This window comes from Lutjanus erythropterus, chromosome 12 (genome assembly GCF_056507025.1).
Source record: "Lutjanus erythropterus isolate fLutEry1 chromosome 12, fLutEry1.hap2, whole genome shotgun sequence".
NCBI lineage: Eukaryota > Metazoa > Chordata > Actinopteri > Lutjaniformes > Lutjanidae > Lutjanus > Lutjanus erythropterus.
The window spans coordinates 2,743,245-2,770,278 of NC_139328.1; the positions used below are offsets into that span (position 1 = coordinate 2,743,245).

General features: G+C 40.0%; 1 protein-coding gene across 1 annotated transcript in view; it reads right to left on the minus strand.

Moving 5' to 3' along the window:
- Positions 1-10,354: 10,354 nt before the first annotated feature.
- Positions 10,355-27,034, minus strand: part of basp1 (brain abundant, membrane attached signal protein 1) — a 60,998-nt gene continuing 44,318 nt past the window's right edge. Inside the window, exon 2 of the mRNA XM_084732678.1 lies at positions 10,355-11,677. Within this exon, the coding sequence (XP_084588804.1) occupies positions 11,005-11,661 (657 nt within the window). The 5' untranslated portion in view covers positions 11,662-11,677 and the 3' untranslated portion in view covers positions 10,355-11,004. The remainder of the gene's footprint in view (positions 11,678-27,034) is intronic.

The window sequence follows — 27,034 nt, forward strand, 5'->3', positions numbered from 1 at the left end:
CAAAAATAGAAATGTCAGAATGCATCACTCGTACCACCACGCTGCAGATACCACGACAGCAAGACTGTCTGAATGTAAAAGAGAGGAAGTGTTTGTGTTCTAGAGGACAAATCCATCATATTACCTGTGTTCTTTGTCATGCTGCTCTGTATCTCCACTGATAAACAGAGATGGACCACAAAGTCAGCTGTCCACTCTTTGTTTTGCAGTTTGCACCGTAATAAAGCTTCTGTCTCTTTTAACACTTGAAGCTGAACTGATTGCTTATGGATTTCTTTCTAACTAAACAACTAAAATGTTATTTAATTTTAATTATGTCCTCAGAATTTGATTCCTCCATTTTTAGCCATCCTTCTGTTTCTGAATGAATGAAGTGCTACACACTAACTTTAGATTTTTGTGGACAAATGCAGTGTCAACAATTTTGCAACTTACCTGATATAATAATTCGCAAAATGTTCTTATGTAGATAATAAAAAACATAATCCAGTTGGCGTCATGTTTCTTTAAAAAGGTACGTGCCTTACTCTTTATATTTTTAGCACTATTTTTTTTGGTTTTTGCACCAACATGCCACAGCAAATTCCTTAACTTCATTGATTAAAAAATAACCATATTAGAATTGGACTGTAGAGTAGTGATGGATAGATGAAATATTGTGTAAATGTTACTTTAAAACATTATAGTAAAGTTAGTTAAATAACCCTGAAATACCAAGGATTTTATAGGGTTTTAGTGATGAGATACAAAGGTAGTCTGAGTACAGTTTACTAGCAAAAGGTGAGTGTATTTTTTGTCTCGGAAACTAGTATTTTTGACTATATATTTGACTATTCTTACTATCAGTAACACTTTACTTGGTGATTTCCCAAGAATTTATGTGTGGAAATTGTTAGCAAGCATTTTTTTTAAGGAAATGCCACTCTGAATTTGTCCAATAAAACCATTTCTGATTCTGAATGAAACTCAAACACATGATGTTACTATTAGTTTACCATCACTACTTGTATTATTTTTGTATTGTTCTGTATTGTTCTGTATTTCCTGAGTTCTTGGGAACTGTGGAATCTTTCACAGAATTCAAATAAGCCCTCTGGGTTATTTTTGCGCTTTATATTTTTTGTCATCCTAGCCTTTCTTTTGCATATTTTTTAATTGTGCAAAATAAAATTAAACTAAAAGTAAACTAAACATTACCTCTACTACTTCTGAAACACACTTTTTACAGTGTCTGGTCCCTGTCTGTGTTGCTTGTTTGCTGAGATATGAGCTGTGCAGTTTTTCTGAATACTCACCTCTGGGTGGGAGGATTTGGGGTATAGTTACTAAAAAATAGCCACCAGTACATGCTGTGTACATCTCAGAGTAAAGGCTAGAGGCAGTAATGCCAAAACATGTCCATTGCCCCCTGGAGGCTGGCTGCGGTATAAACCCTGTCCCCTCCATGTTTGCAGATTGGACACAAACTAAAAGTACATGTTTCCCAAAGATTGTTTCTGTTATTTCAGGAAGTTCTCATCATGCTGATGTTTGTTCAAGCGTTCATTCTTCTGATGAGTTTGGTTTTAATTAGGTATTTGATGCTATAAAAGGAGCCCTGCTCAGCTTTGCTGTTAATTTAACTACCCAGAACACTTCTTGAGGTTAAGATCCTTTTTTTTAACTGTTCAAAACAAGTTTGTACCAGCCAACAATTACTTCAGCTTTCTGCATGTGACAGCATATTTAGCCTGGCCTCTTTTACACAGCCAACTTTATCTGGAGTTTTACACTATCAGACCTTGTTTTGGGCTTGTGGCACACATCCCATCCAGTTCCATTTCTGTACATCCATTGTCGCTTCTTATCTAGCCTTGTTGTGGCCTGAGTAAAGGCATGGTGAAGGTATTACCGGGTGAGAAACGGCATTTGAACAGGTGTAAATCACAGCGGTGAGATTAAGTCCTTGATTTACTGCCCCTCCTTCCCTGTGAGAGAGGGAGAGGACGAGGAGAAAGAGGACGAGATAAAGACATCAATCATTATCCCTTGGCGAGGCTTCGTTCCTTCCTATTTGTCGTCTTTCTGGTGTCCCTGTCAATATCTTTCTTTTTTATGTGATAAGGACGAGTGAAATTATTGTTCAGCTGGAGTGCTTCGACCTCAGAGGTAGTTTGTAGGGGGCCTTCGGGTGCCGTGTGTGTTATCTGTATGAACCCACTGAACTCGCACAACTCTGTGACTCTGACACACAATATCTGACCATCAGTATCACACAACATCATGCATCAAGTGCTACCTCTAAACATAATGGACATGTGGCTGCGATTAGGACACAGACATTTCCATGACACTTCAATGAAGAATAAATGTGACTGTGGACACGTGTAGTTATACTTGGCGTACATGCAACCATGCTTTAAACCCGCAATAACTGATTTTTTTCAACCACTTGGGGGCAGTGGACACAAGCTGTGAAAACATTATCATCACCTTTTAAGCTGATGGTGACCTTTTTTTTTGCAAACAGTTATAAGCTCGTTTACGCATGCAGAACAGAGCAGAACAACAGAGCAACATTATCATTCATCTGGAGTCATGTTTGCATTCACCTGATGAATTTAAGCCTGATATTCACTCACTTTTAGCTCTGTTTTTGGTCTCCACCAGCTTCTGAGGGAAATATTTGCGTCTTTAGCTGTAAAATGGTCCACCAGCTAATTGCTAAAGCTGCTTTTCCATTCAGTGTACCCAATATTTTTAGCCTCAGGAACCTCTTTTCAAGGAACTAAAAGGTTCCTACAGCTCGTTGTCGTCTTCATTTCCACTGAGGTCTAAAGACCCTCAAAGATTAGGCAAAATAATCTGCTGATGTGTGAAAAAGGGACAATTTGTTCTATGCTTTCATCTGTAACTCCATGTTGATGTGTCAAAGCACAAAAAACAAACTGGTTTGCAGCTGCTGATTTATAAAAATAGTGTGTGAAGAAAAATGCTGCGAGTTCTCCAGTCCAGACCAATCGGAAATGGTCAGCGCTACAAGCCCCACCCCCGAGGTCCCAGTACTTTTGGTCAGAGGAGGCCCCTGTGGACAAAGGCAGTAGTGTCCCCACTGAAATAACCACAAAATATGAAATGATCTAAATAAAAATCTCCTCCTTTTTAACTGACTAATGTACTACTCACTGTAACTTTGCCCGGGAAAATGTGAACACGGGGTCACTTAATCTGATTTCAAGGAGAATCCGGCAGCCATTAAGAATAACTACACAGAAATAGCTGATCTTCTCACTGATGGTCTTGTTTGCTGATGTAGTTCATATAGAGGCATCAATATTAAACTGAGACTATTTCATAACCCTTTAAAAACTTTGTAGTAGCTTTAATTTAGACCTTCCTGTAGTCCCTGGGGACAGTTCCTGTGGCAGAAGGCAGCCTAATTGTGTCTGTCTGCTGTTGGCTGCTGAGCAGGTAGTGTACAGTGGGTTTTTACGTTTTTTTTCTCTGAAAACAACAATATGGGAGCAGCGAGAGTGAGCCAGAACAGTAAAGTTGTCGGCCAGACAGATAAACAATGAGCCAGAACTCACTGAAAAGGTTTGTACAGCCGAGGAGAGCTGCAGATTCGATTGATGATTCTCCATACGGTCATCACAAACAAACATATATTGTTATTATATAATTTTTTGGTTTCTCTTGTTTATTTTTCTTTTGCATCGACTTGAGCTGGCTTTGTACTGTTCCAGTTGTGAGATCATATTGTAAGGCACCTCCACCAACCTGCATCACTATCAGAAATTTAGGTCCAAATTCCCACAATGTAAGAGCTGCAATGCTTCACGCCTACAAACCAACCAATCAGAGTGCAACACAATATAACAGTTGCATCGTTTTGTGTGATTGCAAGCTGATGAGGCTCACCTGGTCAGCTTCACCCTCCAGAATATAGCACAAGTTGATCTTTCTCCCTTTTAACCAGCTGTCTTTCATTTTCTTCTCTTTGTTTTGGCACCTCTGCAGTACGATATATCTAATATATTCATACTCTGCTTTCTTTGCTTATTTTACTCGTTTTAAATTACCTTTATAATCCATCAACTGTTTGTTTTATGAGATCAGAAAGTAATGAAATTGTCAAATTGCTCGCGTGGTCTGCAAGTTCCAAACCGAAACACATAAGACAGAAAATCTGAAAATCCTCACATTTATTCCTCAGTTTTTGAAATAGAATTTAAATTAACTGATCATCAGAATTGTTGCCAATTTATGTTTTGCTGATCAACTGATCATTTCATCTTTAGTTGTTTGTTTACTGTAAATCAGCTGATCATCCTTGTATTCTAAAATTTTCTTTCTAGTTTAGACTTATTGACATCACCTGAGATTAATTTTCATCTAAAGGCACAAAATCTGACCATAACATAGCTCTAAAATTGATGGCTACACAGAGAAAAAGTGACTCTTGTGTGAAATATGGCAGCTCCTTTCCTACGTAAAATGAAACCAAACCTTTGGCTTGCTTTACAGATAATTGCTCAGTAGTCTTTTAATAGTCTGTATTTCCTGCCTGTATGAATACAGTCTGTCTCATAATTCACTTCTGTCACTGATCTGATCCATATTTCACAGTTGGGTCCTTAAAATAAGTCTGTCCTAGTATTACTGTCTGACGCTCCGGAGACGGAGAGGCTGAGTGCTGCTGAAACTGTGCCAGGTGCTTCAGGTGTTGTAATGTTGTGAATCACTTTGTACAGATGAGCCTGAATGGGTTTTATGAGAGGTAACAGCAGGTCAAAACACACTGTATAAAGAGGATTTTCAGGACATTTTCACTACTAAGTGCATCTGCAAGCATGCAGCAAACAGGAGCATGCTTAGAGTAAAAATACAGAGTGTAGTGTTTTCACAGCTGTAAAAGTAATTTGTATTCATTCTCTACCTTCAGCTCTGGTTTGATCTCCACTAACAGCTGAGAAAAATGTCTGTCTCTTTCTGAGACTTTCTTTGCCTGATAGTCTACCTTTGTCTGCTGTTTAGTTTTGTAGGTATATAGATAAAAGGAATAATAACAAAGCTTTGGTATACCCTTGAATCTGATCCATGAATTCAAGGATCGACCTCTCATGATGTATAATAGACGTACAAACCTGAAAGAGACCAGCTGGTACTCTCATATTTACCTTCTCCTCCATTAATACCAGCTCTTAAGTCACTTAAGCACCTAACCCTTGCTTTTTCTCACCCTAATGGTGGAACATGATTATTTTATCATCATCAGGTGTGTTAGTGGGGTGTGGTCGATATAACAAATCAGTCCCTGTGTTTTTATGTGATTGTTGATATTAGAGAAGGCCTGAGGGCTGAAACATGAGTGTGCAGCACCTTATTTCTCTCTACTTCTCTACTGTTTTAATGGAAGCTGTTGCTACACAAAAACAAGGAGCTAAAAACACATAAGATTTGCTCAGAGTTGCAGATTTGGCTGCTTAGTCTCAGAAATCCATCACTACACTCAAGGCAATGAGTTATGAAGGGTCTTTATGAACCTAAGAAAATCACGTTATTTCTGAAAATGTAAGTAAAGATCCTTGTTAACACACATGATTTTCTTACAGCGACCGCCTTAATAATATTTTATTTTACGGTTCCCATGCCCTGCATGGTGGTGCAGAGGTCACCCCACAGTCTAAAGACATGCAGGGTAGGTTAATTAACCCTTCGCTAAGCCCCACCCTCCTTAGTTACTGTTGCTACTTTCCATTCTTGCACTGCAGTTTACGGTCATCACGGTGGCAGCTTTAACATGGAAATTGAGAGCAATTGTTGAAACACGAGGTCTGTGATTCTTTAGAGAAGTAAACAAAAGCAGATTCTCATCTCTAGCTGATGATGGTGGATTCTGTTGCCTAAACTGATGACTCACAAGCCGATTTCATAAGTGTAGCTGGCTGATGTGAGCTAATGCTAACTTGACTTGAGTCAGCTGAGAAGTCTCCGGCTCCGCAAGAGCTAAGCTAACTCAGTTTAGACCTGAGACAGCGAGCCAGAGAGAGATGCATTGTCGTTGACCCACTTTGATTCTGCATCGGCTCACATCCTCCTCCTCAAACCCCCACAGAACAAATGCAGATGCAGTGGGATCTAACAAGTTTGTCTGGAGGTAAAGTTACTGCAGCTAGTAAGCTAGTGTTAGTTATCTGGAAATACTAATGTTTGCAGCTTAGAGCAGATCCATTCACTACACGTGTGCTCTTGTGTTTCATGGTTTTTAGAGACAATAAAAAAAGACACCACCGTCCGAGAGTCGCTCCTCTCAGAGCCTCCTGCACTCCTTCAACACGTGGAGAAACACCTCTAGTTACGGTTGCTAAGCTATAATTGGACAGTTGCTGTCTGGAGAACTCTAAATTGTGTGTAGGTGTGAATGTGAGCATGAATCTGACTGACTGGCCATCCTGTCCAGGATGTACCCCGCCTCTCAGCTCCAGCACCCCCCCGCAGCTCTTCAAAGGATAAGTGGATGTAGCTGATGGATGGATGAATATCGTGCAACCTTTTGATATGACGGTCGTATAAGTCTGTTCATGTTCAACAAAATACAAAAAGACCAAAACCAGCACTGAACGTATCACAGCCTGATGTATCCTCTTTGCCCCATTTTGTCCAGAAACTATTAAAAACACATCAGTGAGCCACAGTGTTGCACTGGCTGATATATTCCTTCATTACCATGAACAAACACACTATGTCAGACTCAATCCCACACACACTGTCCTGCTGTCTTAAATATTCACTGGAACACCAAATATGGATTAATTCCACCGATGAAAATAGTCCCCAACAAACGCACCAATTCCTACTATTTGAGTAATTGAGAAAATTACTAGGCCTTATCTTTTTGTGAGTTGTTTTTAAAGATTTGTAGTATAATCACAGTTTGTGCTCTTTATGTCAATTAAAATATTCTGCACCAAACTCCATTTGAAAAGCACGTGTGTCATGATAGGGACAACACATAATTTATGATGTCATGAACTAGTCTTTGCACAGAATGTACACGTACTGACTGGCCTGGCTCTTAAATGATGCCTGCATTCACCAGAAAAAAGTGACGTATGTGGTTCATACATCTTACCAGAATAGAATAGAATAGAATAAGTGGAGTCGCCGTCTTTCAAATATATATATATTATTATTATTATTTGAGAGATCATTTGTTAGGGGGTCTAGTCTTTTTATTGAATTTATTGCCACTAATATAAAATGAAACCTAATGCTTTGAATCAAAAATATATATTTGTTGACTGTGAGTGCATGAAAAAAGTTGACGTGCACAAAATCTCAAGTTTCAGTCAATTTCTTACATTTTATTACTGTTGCACCATTTATACAAGTACATATAATTTTGAATGCATCAATTTCCATATCATCTTTTTGTTTGTTTTTGAATGAACGGTGTGGTGTGGAAATAGCAGTGGTGAGACATGGGATGAAAATATCAACTGTAGTTGCCATGGATGCAGACTGAGAAATCAATTTTTTTTTTTTTTTCCACTTGACCAAAAAGACAGGACTACAGGTTCACCCAACCACGGACATGCAATTTACTGAGTCAAGAGAGGAAGAAAAACCGACACGCCGAGTGACACACGACGCTCCTCGAGTGTTTGTTTCTGCTACGGTTTGACAAGTGCTGGGAGGAAAACGTCACGTGTCAGTCGGATGAAACTGAAAAGCTGGCAAATGGATGGCTGACGTGAGGAAATATATACATATATATACCTACATAAATGCAAAGGTGGAAATTACAAAAGTACATTTACTCAAGCACTGAAGTTAGGTACAATTTTGGGGTGCTGGTATCTTACTTGACGGTTTCTAATTTCTACATTCAAGTATTTAGTCCAAGAGGGAAAATTTATGGTATTTATTTATAATATTTATTGTCCTCTCTTTACCACTCTTGTCCTTCACTGTTTCCTTATCCTTTTCCTTTCTTGTATACTTCTTACCGTCCTTCATTCTGTCTTCATCCCCTTTTTACTTGTTTCTGTATCTCTGTTTTTTCTTTCAAACTGTCACTGAACCTTTCTTTCCTTGCTTGCTTCCTTCCCTTCTTTCTGCTGATCCTGAAGTAAGACACTCCCAAAAACTAGAAATACAAAGTTTCTTCTTAACTATTAGTACTGAAACATGGGATGTTTAAGTAGTTATCTCCTTCCTTCCTTCCTCCCTTCCTTCCTACTGATCCTAAAGCATGGCAATCCCTAAAACTAGAGATACAAACTTTCTTCTTCACTATTTCTACTCACATGTTGGATGCTTAAGTGCTGCTAATTCCTTCTTTCCTTCCTGTCTTCCTTCCTTCCATCCTTCCTTCTTTCTTTCTGCAGATCCTAAACAATTCCAAAAACTAGATCTACAATTCTTCCTCACTATTAGTACTTAAACGTAAGATGATTAAGTATTTTAGTGCTCCTTCCTTCCTTCCTTCCTTCCATCCTTCCTTTGTTCTGCTGATCCTAAGGCAAAACTATCTCCAAAAGAAGAAATAAAGTTTCTTCTTCACTATTAGTACTTAAACGTATGATGCTTAAGTAGTTTTTTAGTGGTCCTTCCTTCCTTCCCTCCTTCCTTTCTTCCTTTCTTTCTTTCTTCCTTCCTTCCTTCCTTCCTTCCTTCCTTCCTTCCTTCCTTCCTTCCTTCTGATCCTTAAGCATCACAATCTAGTGACAATCAAAGACTCGAGATACAAACTTTCTTCTTATTAGTACTTAAACGTTGGATGCTAAAGTACTTTTTACTGCTAATTCCTTCCTTCCTTCTTTCCTTCCTTCCTTCACACAGATCCTATAGCAAGACAATCCCAAAAACTAGAGATACAAAACTTTCTTCTCCACTATCAGTACTTTTACCTCAGATAATATGACTTTGCTGCCATGCAGTATTTTTCCACAGTAATATTTATACTTGAGTATAAGACGTCAGTACTTTTTTCTTCCATCGCTGCATACATGTACATATACGCAATATATATTTCTGAAAAGTAAAGGAAAATGCATGAGGAGGGAAAATGATGAAATCAGAAGCTCCCTTTTCATGTGCAAGGCTTTTCCATCCCATAGTGATAGCGCGGCGTGTGGTTGGGACATGGTGGAGTCTCGATGGGATCATTCTGCTAGTCATGGAGTGACCCGGACCCAAACGCTGGAATAAAAAAACAGATCTGGGACGTCCAGCAGCTGTACATGACCTCGTCTGGGGTGTTTTGACCTGCTTAGACACCAAACTGGTGAGGTTTGCTCCATGCAACAGACTTTACTTTTTCTTTTCTAATGTATATGCCAATTTTTTAAATATGTCTACAAGTTGATAAATGTTAAATAAAAATTATTTTGCCACATTTTTTATTGTTATTCTATTTCTATAATTTCTGTCTTTAGTCTGACTTTGCCTCCTTTCTAACCAATTTCCACGTGGGAGGGACGGATTTGATTTTCAATAACAATCACTAGAGACTGATGTAACTGACTTAATCTAACATCAAGTTGACAAAGCTTGACAACAGAGTAAGTCTCACCTGCGGTGCACATTATATCGATCGCTTTTTCAACAGAGAAACCGCTGTTTCATGTCACAAAGTCAGGGTGGAGTTGACAAATTAAAAGGTCTGGACTGAGACAAGTAATTTTTGCTTCTTAAGTATATTTTGCTGCTAATCCCTGACTTAAGTAGAATATAAGACTTTTCCTTACAGTATATCTACAGTAAGTTTGTCTACTTGGTGGTAGGCCACTTTTACTTAAGTGGCGGAAGGATTTGATTTCTTCTTCAGTCCAGAAAATGAATACAATTGCAGAAAGGAGCATTAGACCCATTTTCATCTATCTTTTGGTGGGAGCTAATGCTATCTAAATTCTCCTGATGATGCAGAAAACATCACCAACATGGTCATTTGAGCAAGATCAAACTCTAGGACGTGATTGTGAAGCCCATTTCGCCCAGGTCAGCAGTAGATATGTCTCTCAAAAAAGTAAAAATCTGTTTAAATTTGTCATCAGATTTTTTTCAGAGGATCAGAGATTTCCATCAGACTTTCTAAGAACACTGTGGAGATCTTTTCAGCGAGGCTTTGCAGATTTTATAAGTGTATTACAAACGTTAAAAAACCACTTAGTTCACTTACAATATACCTAAGGGTTTCAGTACAAAATCTAGAAGTTTATCTGAAAAATTCCTACGACTGTTTTTATACGTCTAAGAATGTTTTGCTCTGCAAAGTCAGCCTTTCTCAACCTCCGAAATGTCTTACAAAGCCTGAACCTTCTCAGTCCTCGCAATAAATTTAAACTCCCTTTAAGGGCCCTTCTCAGTTTTTGAAACATGACCCAACAATACCAAAGAGCCGGGAGGAGGGTGGGTTAAAAAAAAAAAGTTCCACGGCTCCGAAAATTTGCAGGTACCAGGCCAAAGCCGAGAACATGACTCTCTGACGAGGAGGATGAGTGGAAAGGGGGAGAGCTGAAGAGTGGACAGATTCAGTGGACGTCCAGCTGGTAAAGTGATTTCTTAAACCCTCCCCTGTCCTTCCCTCAGTCCCTTTTCCCCAAATTTTGATATTGTGTCGTCCACAGAGCCGAGGGTGCGGGTGAATGCATGAGCGCAGGCCTTCTGCGGGCTGAGATGGATTAAACCTCTTGACCGGATGAGGGAGAATGATGATGGAGGTGGGATGGCGAGGCGTATGGCCGACACAGACTCGTATCAAAGTTCAAATACTACAGCAGAAAAAAATAAAATAAAACATAACAATAATAATAGCAATAATCATCTGCAGCGGCGGGAAACTTCTCCAGGTGGTTGCTCCAGTCCTCCTCATTCAACAAATCATCATCATTACAATTATTATTATTATTGTTATTATCATAATATGGGTGGGCTAGTTAATTTCATTTTCATTTTTTTAATCTTCATCGTCGTTGAGTTAGGTACTTTATTTTTTCATTTCCGAAAAGAAGCTGTCCATTAATCTTGAACTGCTACGGTTTGATCCTTGCTTGGTGCCTCTGTGGCGTTCGCCTCCTTGGCAGGAGGCTCGGCGGCTGGTGTTGAACTAGGGGCTGCGGCGGCCTCCTTTGCTGGTGCGGGAGCCGCCGCCGCCGCCGCCTCTGTGGGCTTGGGGTCAGGGGAGGCAGCGGGGGCCGCCTCGGCTTTGGCTGCTGGTGCCGCAGGGGCCTCAGTCTTTTTGGCGTCGGCCTCATCTTTACTCTCAGCCGCCGGGGCAGGCGCCGCCGCCTTAGCCTCAGGCTCCTTGGCGGCAGGGGCTGCCTCTTTGGCCGGGGCGGGAGCAGCTGGTTTCTCCTCAGCCTTGGCGGGCTCTGCGCTCTTGGGTGCCTCTGTTTTCGGCTCGGCGTTGGCAGCAGGTTTCTCGGGCTCCTTTGCGGCAGGAGCTGCGTTCTTCTCCTCCTCTTTAGGAGCTGCAGCGTCTGCTGCCGGCGCCTCCTTTGCCGCCGTGTCGTTTGCTACCTCCTTAGCATCAGTGGCAGCCGGGGCCTCGTCTTTGTTGTCTTTCGGTGCTTCGCTCTCCTCAGCAGAGGCCCCCTCTGCTTTGGCGTCCTTGTCTTTGGCCTTGTCATCGTTTACGTTGTATCCCTTCTTCTTTTTGCTGAGCTTGCCTCCCATTTTGGATCTCTGGCCTCTGAAACAGAAGGTAAAAGAAAGAGTTTTAGTATTATTGAAGCGTCCTTTAAAGCGTCCATTCATTGCAAGGAGAGTGCAATATAAAGCAAGCAAATTCTGCAAAAATAAAACAAATAATGAACCAAATGTGGGCAAGAACCAGTAAAATCAACCTCCTGAAAGGAAAAACCAGGCAACAGATAGTGAAGCACCTACTGCAATGCCACCACAACTGCTAGCTGCAACCAGCAGAGATTTGCAAAGTTTTGAATAGTTTTTGTATAGTATAGTCTTAGTTTTCTTTCATATGTATAGAATAGTGTAATGATGTTGTGACTGAGCATTCTGGGTTCACCTGGATAAACTTATGGACAAAACAATAAACGGGACAATTTATTTTATTTATTTAGAACATCACAAGCAACCAGGCAGCTTTACAATGTAATAGATATATAAATCTACACTTTTGGAGAAGTTCAAAAAAGCTGAAATTCTAAATCATTTATAATTATTGTTTGAAGTTATGAATTTCCAGAAGGTTGATGTTTTGACATCGCCCCCAGCAGCTGAATTTAATTTCAACACGTAACCACTATCATGTTCAATTTCTCAAGTATCTAACACACCAAATGTTATGAAATTAAACAAGGTACATTTGATTTTATAATGAAGTTTGCATCTCTCATTTGTTTACCGGCAGACCTTGAATGCAACCTTGCAGACACATCGTGGAGATAAAGGTGAACTTAATAAAACAAGAACGAATGCATCATGTATCGTGCCTCACTTTAGTGGATCACAACATATCAGATATGGAATGAATCAGCAGATACTGCTAAAAACTGAATCAGTGTTTTTGCACCAGCACCTCTCAGTTTGCAGACTTTTCTGTATGAGACAGCAAGTGCAGAAACCGACATGTCTGCGTGAGCTTTCATGAGGGAAGAGGCTGGGAAGAAGATGATGCTCAGTGAAATGCACACAGAAATGATGTGGAGTAGTTATGCATTTATGGAGAAACATCTCTCATGTTGCATTTTTGATGTGTTCTCTCAAACTGAACCACATGCTCCTCAGAGAGCCTCCCAGCATGATACTTTCCTCTCTCAGAGCAGGAAAAGCATATTTAAACATGATGAGAGGAAACAGACATGTAAGTTCAGATGCTAAAGAGAAAAAAAAACTGAAGGAAACAGTAAAAGCAGTTGGAATCTGTGATGTTCATCTTGAGAAAGATGCTGAAGCCTGAAGCCCACAGATGCAAATACCAAAAACATTCAAACATGGTCATATATTCCATCATCACGAACTACAGAGACTTGCATATCTTAGTTCTCACCTCTCAGATCAAAAATTTCTAATTGAGAATGCAAAAAAAAGCTTCCACTGCTGAGATGCTGAGTGCAATTAAAATATCTCTTCCTGAGACAACTATGGAGCCCCAGAGTGGTCATACAGAGAAACAATATGTTTTACCACCTCGACTGCTCCTAATGCTGTTGTGTGCACACAAAATAATATTCATCCCCACCTTTTTGGTTCATTTGTAGGCACAAGATACAATTTGTTCGTAGCACACTGCCTCACATAATACTTCCCGTCATGTCTGACACGATGTCAGTACCTGATGAGTTGCGAATGAGAATTGAGATTTTTGTGCATGCAATAGCATTTTAAGTGCTCAATGTAGTAAATTGAAACATGTTGCTATGGTGATGTTGTATTATTTGCAAAGAAATGCACATGTTTCTGCCCAGCGTAATGGAGCTATGTAACATCTGGTTGAAAATTCCACTGCAGAGGACAGTTAAAAGTTAAAATATTTCAACACTGAACAGAAATGCTTCGTTACTGTTACCAGTATTCTCTGCCAACCTCACCCAATGTTACCGTCCACTAAAATGATATCCAGTTTGTAATCTGCTGTCTTCTTGAATCTATGCGAGTGCAGCATACATAAGAATATGGTTTAAGAAAAAAAAAATTCCACATGAAGGGCTGGGTGAAATGAACTTACTAAATAATCATGGCAAAACTACCAGCAGTGTCCATTTATATAGAAAGTATATCTGCATGTTATGGTGGTATCATCAGCAAATAACTGTACTTTTTTCTCGCCCTTCCCTTCCAAGAGCGCAGGAGAACCTACAGTGGCTACAAATGCAAAAGGCAGAGAGATGACCTGTTAACAGCTCATTCTAAGGTACTGAAAACACAAAAGTCCTTATTTTCAGATGATTTTACACTAATTAAAATATATTTGTGAATATTATTTTCAATTTCTGCCATATTTTGCCACTAAATCCCTCTAATTCAGTCACACTGGACCTTTAAAGTGGTGGAATCCTGGGATCTGTAGGTTTGTATGAAGAGACTCCAAGATTGAATTTCATGTGATTAAGAGCTGAAGGTAAACAGTCACTGGGCAGGTAGATAACTCTGTGTATGTATGCAGGCTCAACACACACACACACACACACACACACACACACACACACACACCTGCAGATTCCTGGCTCACTCGTTCGTTTGGAGCATTTTTTTTTTCATGGATATCACCATCTGTCTGCTCGATGGGGGAGAGGACTTCAATACCACAACAAATCAGGCTTATTAGGAGCAAAGACTCAAGAACGGTACAATTTGTTGTTTGAAATATTAAGTCTGTATATTGATGCCTAAACCTGCCAAAAACAACTTGGCAGTCTATCCTGCTCATTAGGAAGAAGTGTGCTGTGTGTTTCAGATTCTGCCTCCAAATTTCCAAACTGCTGCATTCAATGTAGGAAAAAATCCCCTAAAGATCTGTTTTCCAGCCTTGACAGAAACACTGATTTATTTACTGTCCCTAACAAGTAACTGTTTTAGTGTGATGACTAGAAAGCACACCTCTGCCAAAACACAATCCTCATAATTTGCTTCTTTATTCTAGAAAATCTTGGATTCCAGGCAGCATCTAAACAGTCAAACTGACAGACAATCATGGAATACGTGTATTAAAACTCTTTCATGCATTCAACTATGTGCAAAAGTACACAAGAAAATTGTCCACATTATCCAACTAGTCACTGTCATCACTTACAAACTGCATAAAATCAGGAGAATAAGACCAGAACTGATGCATGCTTTTAAACTTCTGTCTCCACTGATGTTTGACAAATTTTACAACAGATGTTACCTTTAGAGTAACAGGAAAATTAAAAGCTAAACATGTGCCTTGCCAAAAATCTTGCTCACTTAAATGCAAATAAGAACAAAAACTGATAGCAGCATCAAAAAATGATACTGATACAGCCTAAAATGCTGGATTGAGTCTGTGCACCAATCCAATACCATATATTTTTTAATGCACTGGTTTCAGAATGGTACTCATACCAAAGCAAAGTCCAGGTATCAGTTTCGGAAAGGAAAAATGGTATTAGAACAACTCTACAGAAGCACATCACTCAACTGATGCATCCTTGGTTTCTCAGGATCAGTTTTTCAAATGATAAATTGTGCATTTTGGGAACAAACTGTTAAATAAAAAAAAAAATTCAAGAGTTTTCATTGTATTGTCATTCTGTATTGGTCCACCATTAAGTTTTTTCAATATAAAATAAGTTATTAATGTATAGGCAATTAAAATAAGGTAAATGAGTCCAAGGGTAAACAGGCACAAAAGTATTTTTGATAGTCAACATGGCATCTTGTAATTAAGTATAAAAATTATCAAATGGTCAGTATACCATTTAAACAAAACAGCAGAAGCTAAAATAAACTGGGTAAACAGAATTAAATGATTTCATTCAGTCTTTATTTAAGGAGGACATGGAAGTGTGAAGTTTTAATGCGCGTCGTAAAATGTTCCAAGTATGCAGCACAAAAACTAAAAAAAAAAAAAAAAAAAAAAGTTTTCCCAGATTTCGTGTTTTCATGCAGGACTTTGAGCATCGCCTGAATGAATCAAATAATCACTACTGAGTTAGTGATTATGTTTAATAAGGAAGTGATGTCTGATGGCAAAGTGCCATTAAGAGCTTTATGAATAAATAGAAACTGGTGCCTGTCACATCTTACTGTTAGAGTGATTCACACAACCTTTTCTTACAAATGATGAGTAGAATGACAGTCCTGGACGAGCCCCCAGTTTGTCATCACCTGGCACAGGGGCCATGACAGAATAGGGGAAATCATTTAAATGATTTAAACAAAGAAATTATTCAACAGAAAGAACTGAAAATGTGAATGAGAATGCTGAAGAGTGCATAAAATAAGCATAAGGTTAACTTAAGGCTGCCACACCAGCAATAAAATAAAATGGTGTAAATTCAAATGTAATCAACATCTGGAAGTCATGACTTTACATGTGCTCATTTTTATGGACTAAATTCCATCAAAACACCTTGAGATTATCCTCATTTCTGTGGTTGACACCAGAATCGTCTATTTGTTCTACTGTCTGTAAATATGAAATCTGTCAAAGCGTCTCTGAAAGCAGACGTGACCTTTTCCTCCCAAACAAACCAGACCACTGAGAGCTTCTGCTGGCTACTCACAGATTCGCCCTGTGAATGGGACAGAGCCGGCGGTGAATCCACTCAAAATGCTAATCACCTCGTCGCCACCGACTGAATTACTCCACTATTCATGCAAAACTCCCCCGAACGTCCAGCAGTCGGTATCTGCCAGGGCCGCCGCTCCTGCCACAGCTTTATACGGGTCACAATGGAGGTCTCACCGCTACATCACATCATTTGACTCCCGGCCTGTGCTGCCAGTACAATGACTCACAATCATCTGGGCGGACAATGGCTCCTTTTCAACCAAAGGCACGCTTTCTCACTGCTGGGCGTGTGGTTTGAGTGTTTGAAGAGCTGGGGCAGGGCCGAGACAACCTGGAGAAAATGCTCTGGGTCACACAAAAGACTTAATTTAACCTGCAAACTGCAGCCAGGGAAGCACAAAAGGAAGTCTGATCGGCCGGTTGTGAACGCCAGCATCACTTCATGTGGAAGACGGTATCGTTGCCAGTTTAGGTGGACGTTTAGCTGACGCTCCTATCCAAAGTGTCTTCAAATGAAGTGAAAAAGGTGTTTAGAATACCCTAAATACCCTTCCTCAATGAAAACCAACCGAGAAAATGTCTAAAAAAAATTCTCCAACTTGCTGTTACACCCAAAGACATCATCCCTATCGCTTCATCTTTAAATTAATTAAGTTAAATGGATTTCTTTGACCTTTCAAACGTAAGGATTTGGAATCAAGTGTCTCAATCCCTTTAGACACAGTTTCATTGTCGCAGTTGTAAAAAGCTAATCTTCTAACCGTGTAAATCCCTGATCTCAATCTCTGTGAAATCACTTTGTGCTCCTTGACCAAGGTTGATCTATTATTTGGAAATCTCTTACTCTGCGGTCAGAACTATAACTCCAAAAAGATTTCACCTGCTGTTTACAAATGTTCACTCTGGTCCGGCACACAAACATCTTCACCTCTTTTCAGGGCTCAATTTATCAATCTCAACACTTTCTTAGCAAAAAAAAAAAAAAAAGTATTTCAAGGCAAGAAGAAATAAATTTAACTTTTGGACCAAGAATGCAGCGCAACAACAATGGAAGTAAGTCTGGTTCATCTACCCCTCTGTCCTAACGTGTTCAATATTAGACTGTTATTATTTAACCAAACCAAACAGGTTGAAGGATTTGATTTAATTTTTTAAACTGTGGCTATAGTGACGCTGTCCTTTGATGAAAGAAGCTAGATAAGTGAAAGGTTACAGGGATAAAACAATGCTCACCAGAAAAATGATTAAATGACCCCTGGAAATCTTCTTTTTGCCGCCCTGTAGAGATTTAAAGGGATAGTTCAGATTGTTTGAAGTGGGGTTTCCATACAGTAGATGGCTGTCAGTTTGGAGAAGCAGCAGGAGTACCGGTGTAGGAAGTTAACTAATGTACCGCTGTGAACAGGGTCAGCTGCAAAACAGATTTTAGATGCCTAGAAAATGCAATATCAGTTTAAGTGTATGCTACGTTTAGAATATTTACATCACTTTACCATGCTGTCAGACAGACTTTTCCAATTAGAAGTTAGTTATCTCCAAACAACCAGATTCCTGTGGCAAAAACAGTCATTTTACCCCTCAGAACACAAGAGCTGCTAGTCTCCCACTGCTCCGATCGATCGGTTTGTTTGCGTTGTTGTGTGATGTTAAGGGTTTGTTCAGATTCACCAAAGTCACACAATAATACAAAGGAACTAACTGATTTAGGACAAGCAACACCTGTGTTCTGCAAGGCAAAATTAGAGATTTTACCAATGCAGTCTGGTGACTTTGAAGAAAGTGATATTTGGCTTATATAACAGTGGTTTCCCATAGAAAAAGCCTGTTTGACAGCTGTTGACTCTGTCCACAGCAGTTTAGCATCTATGCTGGAACTCCTCTTTGTGTCTCCAAACCAGGGACGTGCCGCTGTAGGTAATGCGCCCTGTATACTCAAGGTGCAACAGATCATACGTCTGATACCTGAGGACAGTTTTTCACGTACTATCTCCAACCAGTGCTTAACGTTGGTGCCTTCTTACCATGAACAACCTCAACCAAGTATTGTTAGTTGCCCAAACTTGAGCAAAACGTAACAATAACAGTGGCACTAAAGAAAAGTACGAATATGGTTTGGTGACATATTTTGTGATTCAGAGAGAAGGACATCAGGAGCTGCGCTCACCCTGCTGTTAAACGCTGTCCTTACAGCGTCTTTACAGTGAAAACTCTGTGCTTCTTTCTAAGGTCCATTTATTTTTCCTGAGTGCGCACACACACACACACACACACACACACACACACACACACACACACACACAAGATTAACACCACCTGCACTTTTTTCTCCTGCTTTTCCACCGTGTTCAGCAGTTGCCTCCCTTAACCACCGACTCCCCAATCCCTCAACCCCGCAGGCTGCTGAGTTAACAAAACACATGATTGATCACAGCGGCGTCCGGTGAAAAAGTATTTATACAACATTATTAATTGGCGATCAGATTTGCGTCCGGCGAGTCGAAAGGTGGCGAAGCGCTTTAAGATGAGCAGAATTCCCTGAAGGAACAGATGGCTGAGTTCTCCTCAGATATTTTTCTCAAACTCGCGCTCTCTCTCTGGCGAGTCATCTGTCACGCCCACACACCGATGCCACTGCTCGCCTCTGCTCTCTTTTCCCCCCCGTCTACCCGCTGCACCGCTCGCCTCCCACTTTCCTCTCTCTGCAATAATCCCTCCATCATCACTCCGGCCTCCCTTCTTCTCCATGTCTTTGCTCTCGTTTGCTCCACCTGCAGTTCCTTCTGTCCTGGGTGTGTAATTTCAATCCTCTGAATTGCTTCTCCTCCCTACTCTGCAGACAGCCTTTTTCTCTTTCTTTTTTATTTTCTTTGGCATGTCCAAATCAGACTCTCCCACCTGGGACTTTTTTTTTTCCCTTTCTGTTTCATTCTGTGGATGCACCTTCACTATCTTTTCTCTGAGCTGGATCTCTGTCTTTCTTAAAAATTACAAGAAATTAAAGCCCCAATGCCAGTTGGGATCTCTATGTGATTAAAACTGCACAAATCAATTTCACAATAATAATGGGACATTAGACTACATGTGATAGGTGTTGCTCATAGTGATAAACCTACAGAGAATTATCACTCCACTTAGCAGGCCCCTTCTGCTCTACTTACTTAAGATAACTAGCTAAACAGTTCACTCATGTGCAACTGAGAGGCGTTAATTTACTGCTAAACTTTGTTTGAAAAGTTTAGACATCAGAGCCATGATACATTACTGTAGAACAGAATTTTTATTTTCACCCAAAAGGGGGAAATAGCACCATAAAATCCTGCTTGTGGCCTCATATATTACATTTGTAGAGATAAGAAACTACCATAGAAAATGTTGACTTCTCCATGAAAGCAGCACAGGTAGGCTCCTGACAGCTTCTGGGCACTGATGCACCATTGATGCTTACGCCAGTGAAACAGATATCTGCATATAAATGCAGAATCTGTAGGTAAAAGACAAGATCTTGATATCTGAGTAGTATTGACCAATCATATGTGAGCAGGCTATGGATGCATGCAGGCAAAAAATCAGAAAAAAAGGTGGAACTTGTCAACTATCATCTGGCAATGACTTGACTTCACTCTCGCATCTCATGTTGCTAACTGAACTGTAAATAATGACCAGTGCACAGAAGAGGAAGTCTGTTATCCAGATATCTAGAACACCCGATACATTAGCCGTTGCCTGCAGAGGTATTTCCAGCAGCAGGTAACAGTTTTCAGCAAATAAGGTCAGATAAACTCAATGTTCACTGCGCGCTACCTGATCATCAAACAGCAAATAGACAAAGATATCTAGCTGGTGAACACAGTGTGACAATACCTTAATCAAGTAGACACATCTCCAAATAAATTCTAACGTTGCTGCGTGCATCCCAGATTTGTACACTGGCAAATATTTGCAACAACAACTTTATGAGGTGATAATGTCAATACTGCCCCCAGGTGACCAAAAAAGAAAAGTTATTGCACCTTTAAAGATCGTTTTTTTTTCTTGATGCAGAAACACAGCGACCTCCGGGATAATTTCAACTGTAAAATAGAATAGAACTTTAAAATGTTACAGTATAATATGGCAATTTATGAACTATTTTTAATCTTAACTCAAAATATGAAAGTGAATGGATTAAAATTGCAAAATTTTAATCAACAAGGTCCACAAAGTTCAACCCTTGATTTTACTCTGCCTTTAGCTGCACGGCAACAGAATTTTAAGATCAGTGATTGGATGTTTCTTACAGCAAGGCTCTCTGGGGCTTGTAGTTGACTTTTCAACTTGCACGTCCAGGATTTTATGTTTTTTTTTTAAGTAGCTGTTAATTGTATATATGATTATAAGATTCATCTAAATGTTGGAAATGCTACCCAGTGACCTAGTGCAGTATTTTTTGTAAATCTTTCTTCATTGTAAATCAATCTTACAGTATATTCTGTAAATCTTTGGTTTGCACTAAAATATTTCTCCTCACATACATTAGTTTTGCTAGTAATTCAGAGGTGTATGTGTAAGTAGTGCCCTGATATTCCCTATTCCTCCTGGTCATTATACGACCTTTGCTTTCTCTTGGCACTTTTTTCGTGGGTCACATTGTAATCCCTCTCTCCTGTCCCTCTGGTCAGGCAGATGGAGATCTCCAGGAGGTCCCGGGGGTCTCAGTAAATCCCTGGCCTTGGAGCAGTGGTGAGCCCAGCCTGGCAGGTTCTGTGTTTCTGCCAGCCAAGATGACACGTTAAAGGTTAAAGCTGTCACCACCCAGCTCCCCGTCCTGCTCGGACACGCTCACTCCGCTTCTGTGTCCGTTGGTAAATCGACTTGACAGCAGAAAGCAGGAGGAGCTCCAGGAGCACGAACGACAGTTTGGTTTCAGGGCTGGGGAAACGGATGAAGAAGCTTTATTTAGATCATGTCATGAAGAGCTATTTTCCCTCCACATTTGCATGAAGTATAGTAAAACATTCGCTTATGAGCTGAGGCTCAGTGAGCAACTGTTGCTTTTGTCCGCCCGTAAACCCACTGAGACACTGCATGTGATACTGGCCTGTAAAAATAAACTTGGCTGGACTGAAACAAAAAAAAAAAATCAAAAATGCATCTCTTGGCATTAGCAGCTCTTTGTTCCTAGAAGTTGACATTTTGGGAAAAATATGGTTTCATGGGATACTGACAGAGAAAGTATCCCATTTTGAATCGAGCCTGGGGCTAAAAACAGCACAGTTTCACCTCCTGTGTCACACTGACCTCCATTTTAAAACGGCTCTACCTTATCAGAGTGTTACTGAACCAATCTCTGCTGCTGCGGCTGTCTGTTTCAGCCTGGTTGGTGCAGATTTAGACTCGATCTGTGTTCAGTCAGTCAGTTCTTCACCTGACCTCCATCATACAGCAGCTGTCAGATTAGTAACACAACTCCAAGCTTCACATATCTGTTTTTCAGTTTTTAGACAGGCATACCTACAGAAAATGCAAGTAAAAGTGCACATTTGCATGAGCGTGTTCTGCAACATAAATATGTTTGCATAGGTGTGTATTAATATAAATAATAACTGAAGACTAAAAATGACAAAAACAAAATTAATCACGCCTCAATGAAACCGTTAAACCTGTGGAAGCCTCTTCTCCCATTGTCTCATTTATTTTGCAGCCGACACTGATTACCCATCATGCTCTGATGTTATTAATCTACACATCCTTGTTACACCAAAACTAATTTCGACCAAATTAGTGCTTAAGTTAAATCATGGCTACCTGTTGGTTTAATGTACTTCGTCCTCACAAGGATAGGACCAAGGACTGTCCAGTGGTGCAAGAGATGAGAAGCATCGACAAGGACAAGAATGAGAGCATGCACAGCTATGCGTGCAGTCGCAGTCAGAAATTTTGGGCTGCAGACGTCTGCATGGACTCTCCCCTGGATGCAGAAAGTATGAATTTCACTTTATATAGTCCAGGTTGCCAGATATGGTTGCCAAGGTTTCATTTTTTAAAATTTGGTTTCTGTGGACACCTGAACCTGAACGATTCACTGCACTGGCTGCCAAGAAATAATTCCATCACAGAACTCCATGTAAAAACAGAAATTGTTGTTTTGGTCGATCATTTTGTGAGGCATGGTGTAAAAAAAAATAAATGTAATATTATATAATGTAAAATCATCTAAGACCACTCATACAATAATAAAGACAGCAAAGTAGCTCGTGAAGTATCTGTCCTGTGTGCTCCCAACATGTATGTAACGCTATAATTCATAACACAGGCCTGAACACTTCCTCCCGCTGCCATCCAGCTGGCTGATTTAAGACGAGTCTGTCTCACCAAACTGCAGCAGGCGAGTGCAGGGAGCTGAGCGGACAGGCTGGAAAACTGGAGCAGAAAATTTGGCCCAATCACACACACAGACACACAAATAAAAAAAAAACCCTCTGCACCGGCTCTCTGCACTGAGTTAGAAGAAGCAGGGGGGCTGGTGGGGGGCAGCAGAGGATGCTGGGAGTTGGGAGCTCACAGTCAGCGGAGGCCGATTTGAGATATTCAAGTAGCTAAAATGACAGATTGGAGTCTGTGACGAAGGTTTCGGGAGGTGAGATTCTCACATTGTGCTGGTACGATTTTCCCACAGAAGTGTGCTATTTTAAAACGCAGCGCTCCGAACCTTGGCAAGCCTCACGACATCAGAGCCAAAGATGATGCAAAAAGTATTTCTTCTCCCACCGTTTCCACCACATTCTCTACGCTTTCATTCCTGCCTGGAAACACAGAGCTGCGAGTGGATTTCAGGATACAGTAGCAGGCACAGAGTGTACCATCAGTGGAAGTCAGCACTGGTCCCCCGTGTCAAAGCTAACAGCAGGACCGGCGGCTACAGCTATTTCTGTCCAACAGTAAACACTTAGAGTCCACTGTGGCTTCCAGCTGTGTCGAGCTAATTTCATTTATGTGTATTGTATTAAGATGTTTGAGGCTGCTACACATAGAGCTTGTGTCTCAAATGAAGACTATGTTTCCTATTGTAGAAACTTAAAGTAAAGTTATATAGAGTCAAAACTGAAATAAAGAGAAGAGGTCCTGTTTTATATCACAAAAGAATCGAATAGGTTTTCTGCCAGAACATATTATTAAGTGACAAAAATACTCATTCAACATGCCCCCAGTGAAGGAGACTAGAACGACATCACTGTGACATCACTGGATGCAGGAAGAACAGCAGATTTTGTAGCAGGAGAACTCAGCTTTCTCTGTCAGAATAGCAGCACTGAGGAATTTATTGCTTCAACTGACCACATTTACCATCAACACCGAGTGGACATCCACATTAAAAGCTGTGACTTTTACCTTAAAGCTAAATGCTAATGTTAGCATGCTAACAAGCATGGCAGTGTTCACCATGTTAGCATGCTAACATTTTCTCCCATCATCACATTGTGTTTTGTGTTAAACAAAACACAATGTGATGACGGGAGAGTTAGTTTGCAAGTATTTGGTTATGTCATGAAATAGATTTCATTTCATTTCATTCTGATCCAAAATGGTGGATCCACACTGATCTTTATCTGACTATTTTTGTCTTGATTTAGCATATTTTAATGTCAATAATGTTTGCACAAAAGAAGGAAAAACAGTTTTGCTGACTCCATGTCATATTTTTGGCAGTCGCTTAATGTTTTATTCATTTTTGATTCAGTATTTTATTTAGTCAATTTTATTTAGACTAGGACTTCCTGAGGGATGAAGAGATCTAGTATCTCAATGGGACCTTCCTGGCTAAATAAAGGATGAATAAATACAAATAAAAATTATTTTGTTTTTGAACAGTAGGTCTAATAGCTTGTTTTGTCTTTTATACTGAAGCAGGAAGTGATCTAAACAAAGTCATCACTTTGTTCTAATTACCCAGAGTGCACACAGACTGCCCACTGCTTATTCTGGCCTCAGGCAGAATGCACACACACACACACACACACACACACACACACACACACACACACACACACATACACACACACACACACACACACACACACGCACAACCATGTGCATTCAAACAAATGCTAAACACACATACACAGGCATGAATAAACACACACACACACACACACAGACTCATTGGTGTTTAGAGGATCAATCCCCAAATTGACAGAGCTTGAGAAAACTCCTGGGCTGGAAATGGTTATTGATCAGCACACTGCGACCACAGAGAGCCGCTGTGTGTTCAGCTGCTGCTTACGAGTCAGAGGACGCACTCAGCAGAGATGAAAGCCAGCGAGACGCTTTGAGACGCTTTTTTTTTTTTTTTTTACGAGACGTTTATTACTGAATACAAAATCGCTCTGACCGCTTTGTTGGCTGCAGAGGAAACCAACAGCAGACAAAACAAAACAGAGAAGTGAAAGGGATTACGTCCCTCTGTGGATTCAGTGGCATTTCACTCTGCAAAATCCTCTCCTCCTCAGACGCTCACATGACCTCCATGTCTGCAAAGCTGGCAGAAGTTTGTCTGGATGGAAAGTAATTCACCACAAATGCCCTGCGTGTCCCATTTCTGTCGATTTCTGTACTAGTGAGAAAGTTCATTTATGACCTTGGAAACAGCAGTTTGAGTATTTACTGAGTCAGTCAAACCACATTTGAAATTTTAAAAGAAACATATAAAGATTTTCTTCTGCAGAACCCAATATTTTTTTTTATATTGGAACTCTTTGCTGCTGTTATTTCACAGCTACTTAACAAAGAACTCCTAAGGAAATATTTAGTGTAAATTGTCATTTTTCTAAGTCAGTGTAATTTTAAGTTTCATCTGAGAGTTATGACTTACTTATGATGCATCAGTATTGTTGCCATAGTTACCCTCAGAACAGTGGTTAAACTGTTGAGCAGAACTACAGTATCTCAAACCTCCTGATGTGCGGTTCAAATGGACAACCATGAGCCAATCAGAGACCTGTGTGTCCTATAGCAACAGTAGAATATCTGAATGACCTTTGACCTCAAACTCTGATGAGAATTGAAGATGTGTAGTTTTAAAAAACAGTCCTGTTTGAGAAAAGCAACAGCAAGACAACGGAGATGATAAAGACCTCTGTTTACGTCCTCTGAACGAGGACCTCTGCTGGACGTGTAAATGATGACTGTCTTCTGTCAGAGGAAAAGGCAGAACCAGTGTTCTCACACTGTTTTGAATGATCAGTGTTGAGGCTGAGAAGATGTCATGTCAGTTGACCTGACTGACTGTGATTCAGTATAATACTTTTGTCATATCGACACCATGTGGACATTATCTACTGTTTTAAAGACTTGTGCAACAGTTTGACTGCGATTGTGCAAAGCTCTGGTTCAGACTGCTCCCTTTTCAGGCTACTACTTGCAGTTCTTAGCCAGATCACTTAATTGGCAGCAGTCAGCTTGGCTATTTCTTACCTATAGGAGCAATATGTAATGCAAGTGCACGTCCAAAAATAAGTAATGCAATCCAAATAGCGAGTTGGAGCCACAGATTGTATATTAAATAAGTTGAGTGACTTTTTTTCTATACTGTTGAAACAATGCAAAGAAGCTGAGCCAGGCTGCAGGAACACTGCAGGAGCGCAATACATCGTAAACTGACAATAATAAACGACAACGGGTCTTAAACTGTAAGTTGATCAACAGTCCATTGTCTGTCAATGTAAAGCTAAGACTGTTATCTTGAAAACAAAAGCCCACTGCTCTGAAAATACACACTCTGGAGGTGGACTCCATGTACATTTTGAAGATTATTAATGATTTATTTTGACTCATAAACAGACGCTTACTCATTCAGCATTCATTTGGACTCTAATTAACATGAAATGGGCAAACTTAAACAGTTATCCTAGCCCAGAATAGATATTTCAAAGGAAGATGCCACTGCTATAGTGTTGTTGTCAGAGAAGCCGGTATTTCATCTTAATGTTTCCTTAATCTCTAAGGGCACATTGTGGTCATTTTATGATAAAAAAGAATATTCTAATCTCAATATCTAATCTGAAAAGTTTGTGCAATCTTTTGCCCCTTCTGCCAAACAAACTCTACTCTCTTGCAGACCTTTGGCATGATTCACATTGACGTGGACATGAGCAGCACAGTTTCCATACCAACGCGAACAACACAAAGGTAAAGGAAAATCGGGAAATCTTTAAAGGCCTCACTGATCTGACCTGTTACATTGCCAAACTGCTGTATTGGTGTTCGTGTAAGACTAAGTCAACAAGGTGTGGATACTTTGTAAGCCTGATGTGTCCATTGATTAGCTTCGATTGTGCATTAGCTCAACATCTGATTGACTTTGCAGTCAGCCTTAGGCATAGTAATGTAGACATATTTTCTCTGTCCATTGCATAATGCATACATGGACTGCTGGGTTAACTAAATGCAGACATATGCCACACTGATTGGTCACTACACACATTACGGGCTCTCTTCCAGTCTTTCCACATTTGGATTATTCTATTTTATAAAATGTTTATTTCAATCTGGATGGGCACTGACTGAATATTTGAAAGTTATCTGAGTTCAAAATTAACATTAATCTAAATTATATAAACATTCATAAATCATCAAGTTTAGTTTAGTTGATGTGAAAGTTTTCGTTGAATGTGTCATTCAGTTGAGTTCCAGAAAAGATAATAATTTGTCGGAAAATGTGCATGAAAAAAGACTAAATGTATGTTAAATATAACAGCCAGTACTGGAAATAAAGCCTGTAAGCGTGTGTGATAAATTAACAATGTAAGTCTTCTTGTCTCTGCTCGCCAACCTGTAATACTTTGTCATTCCATC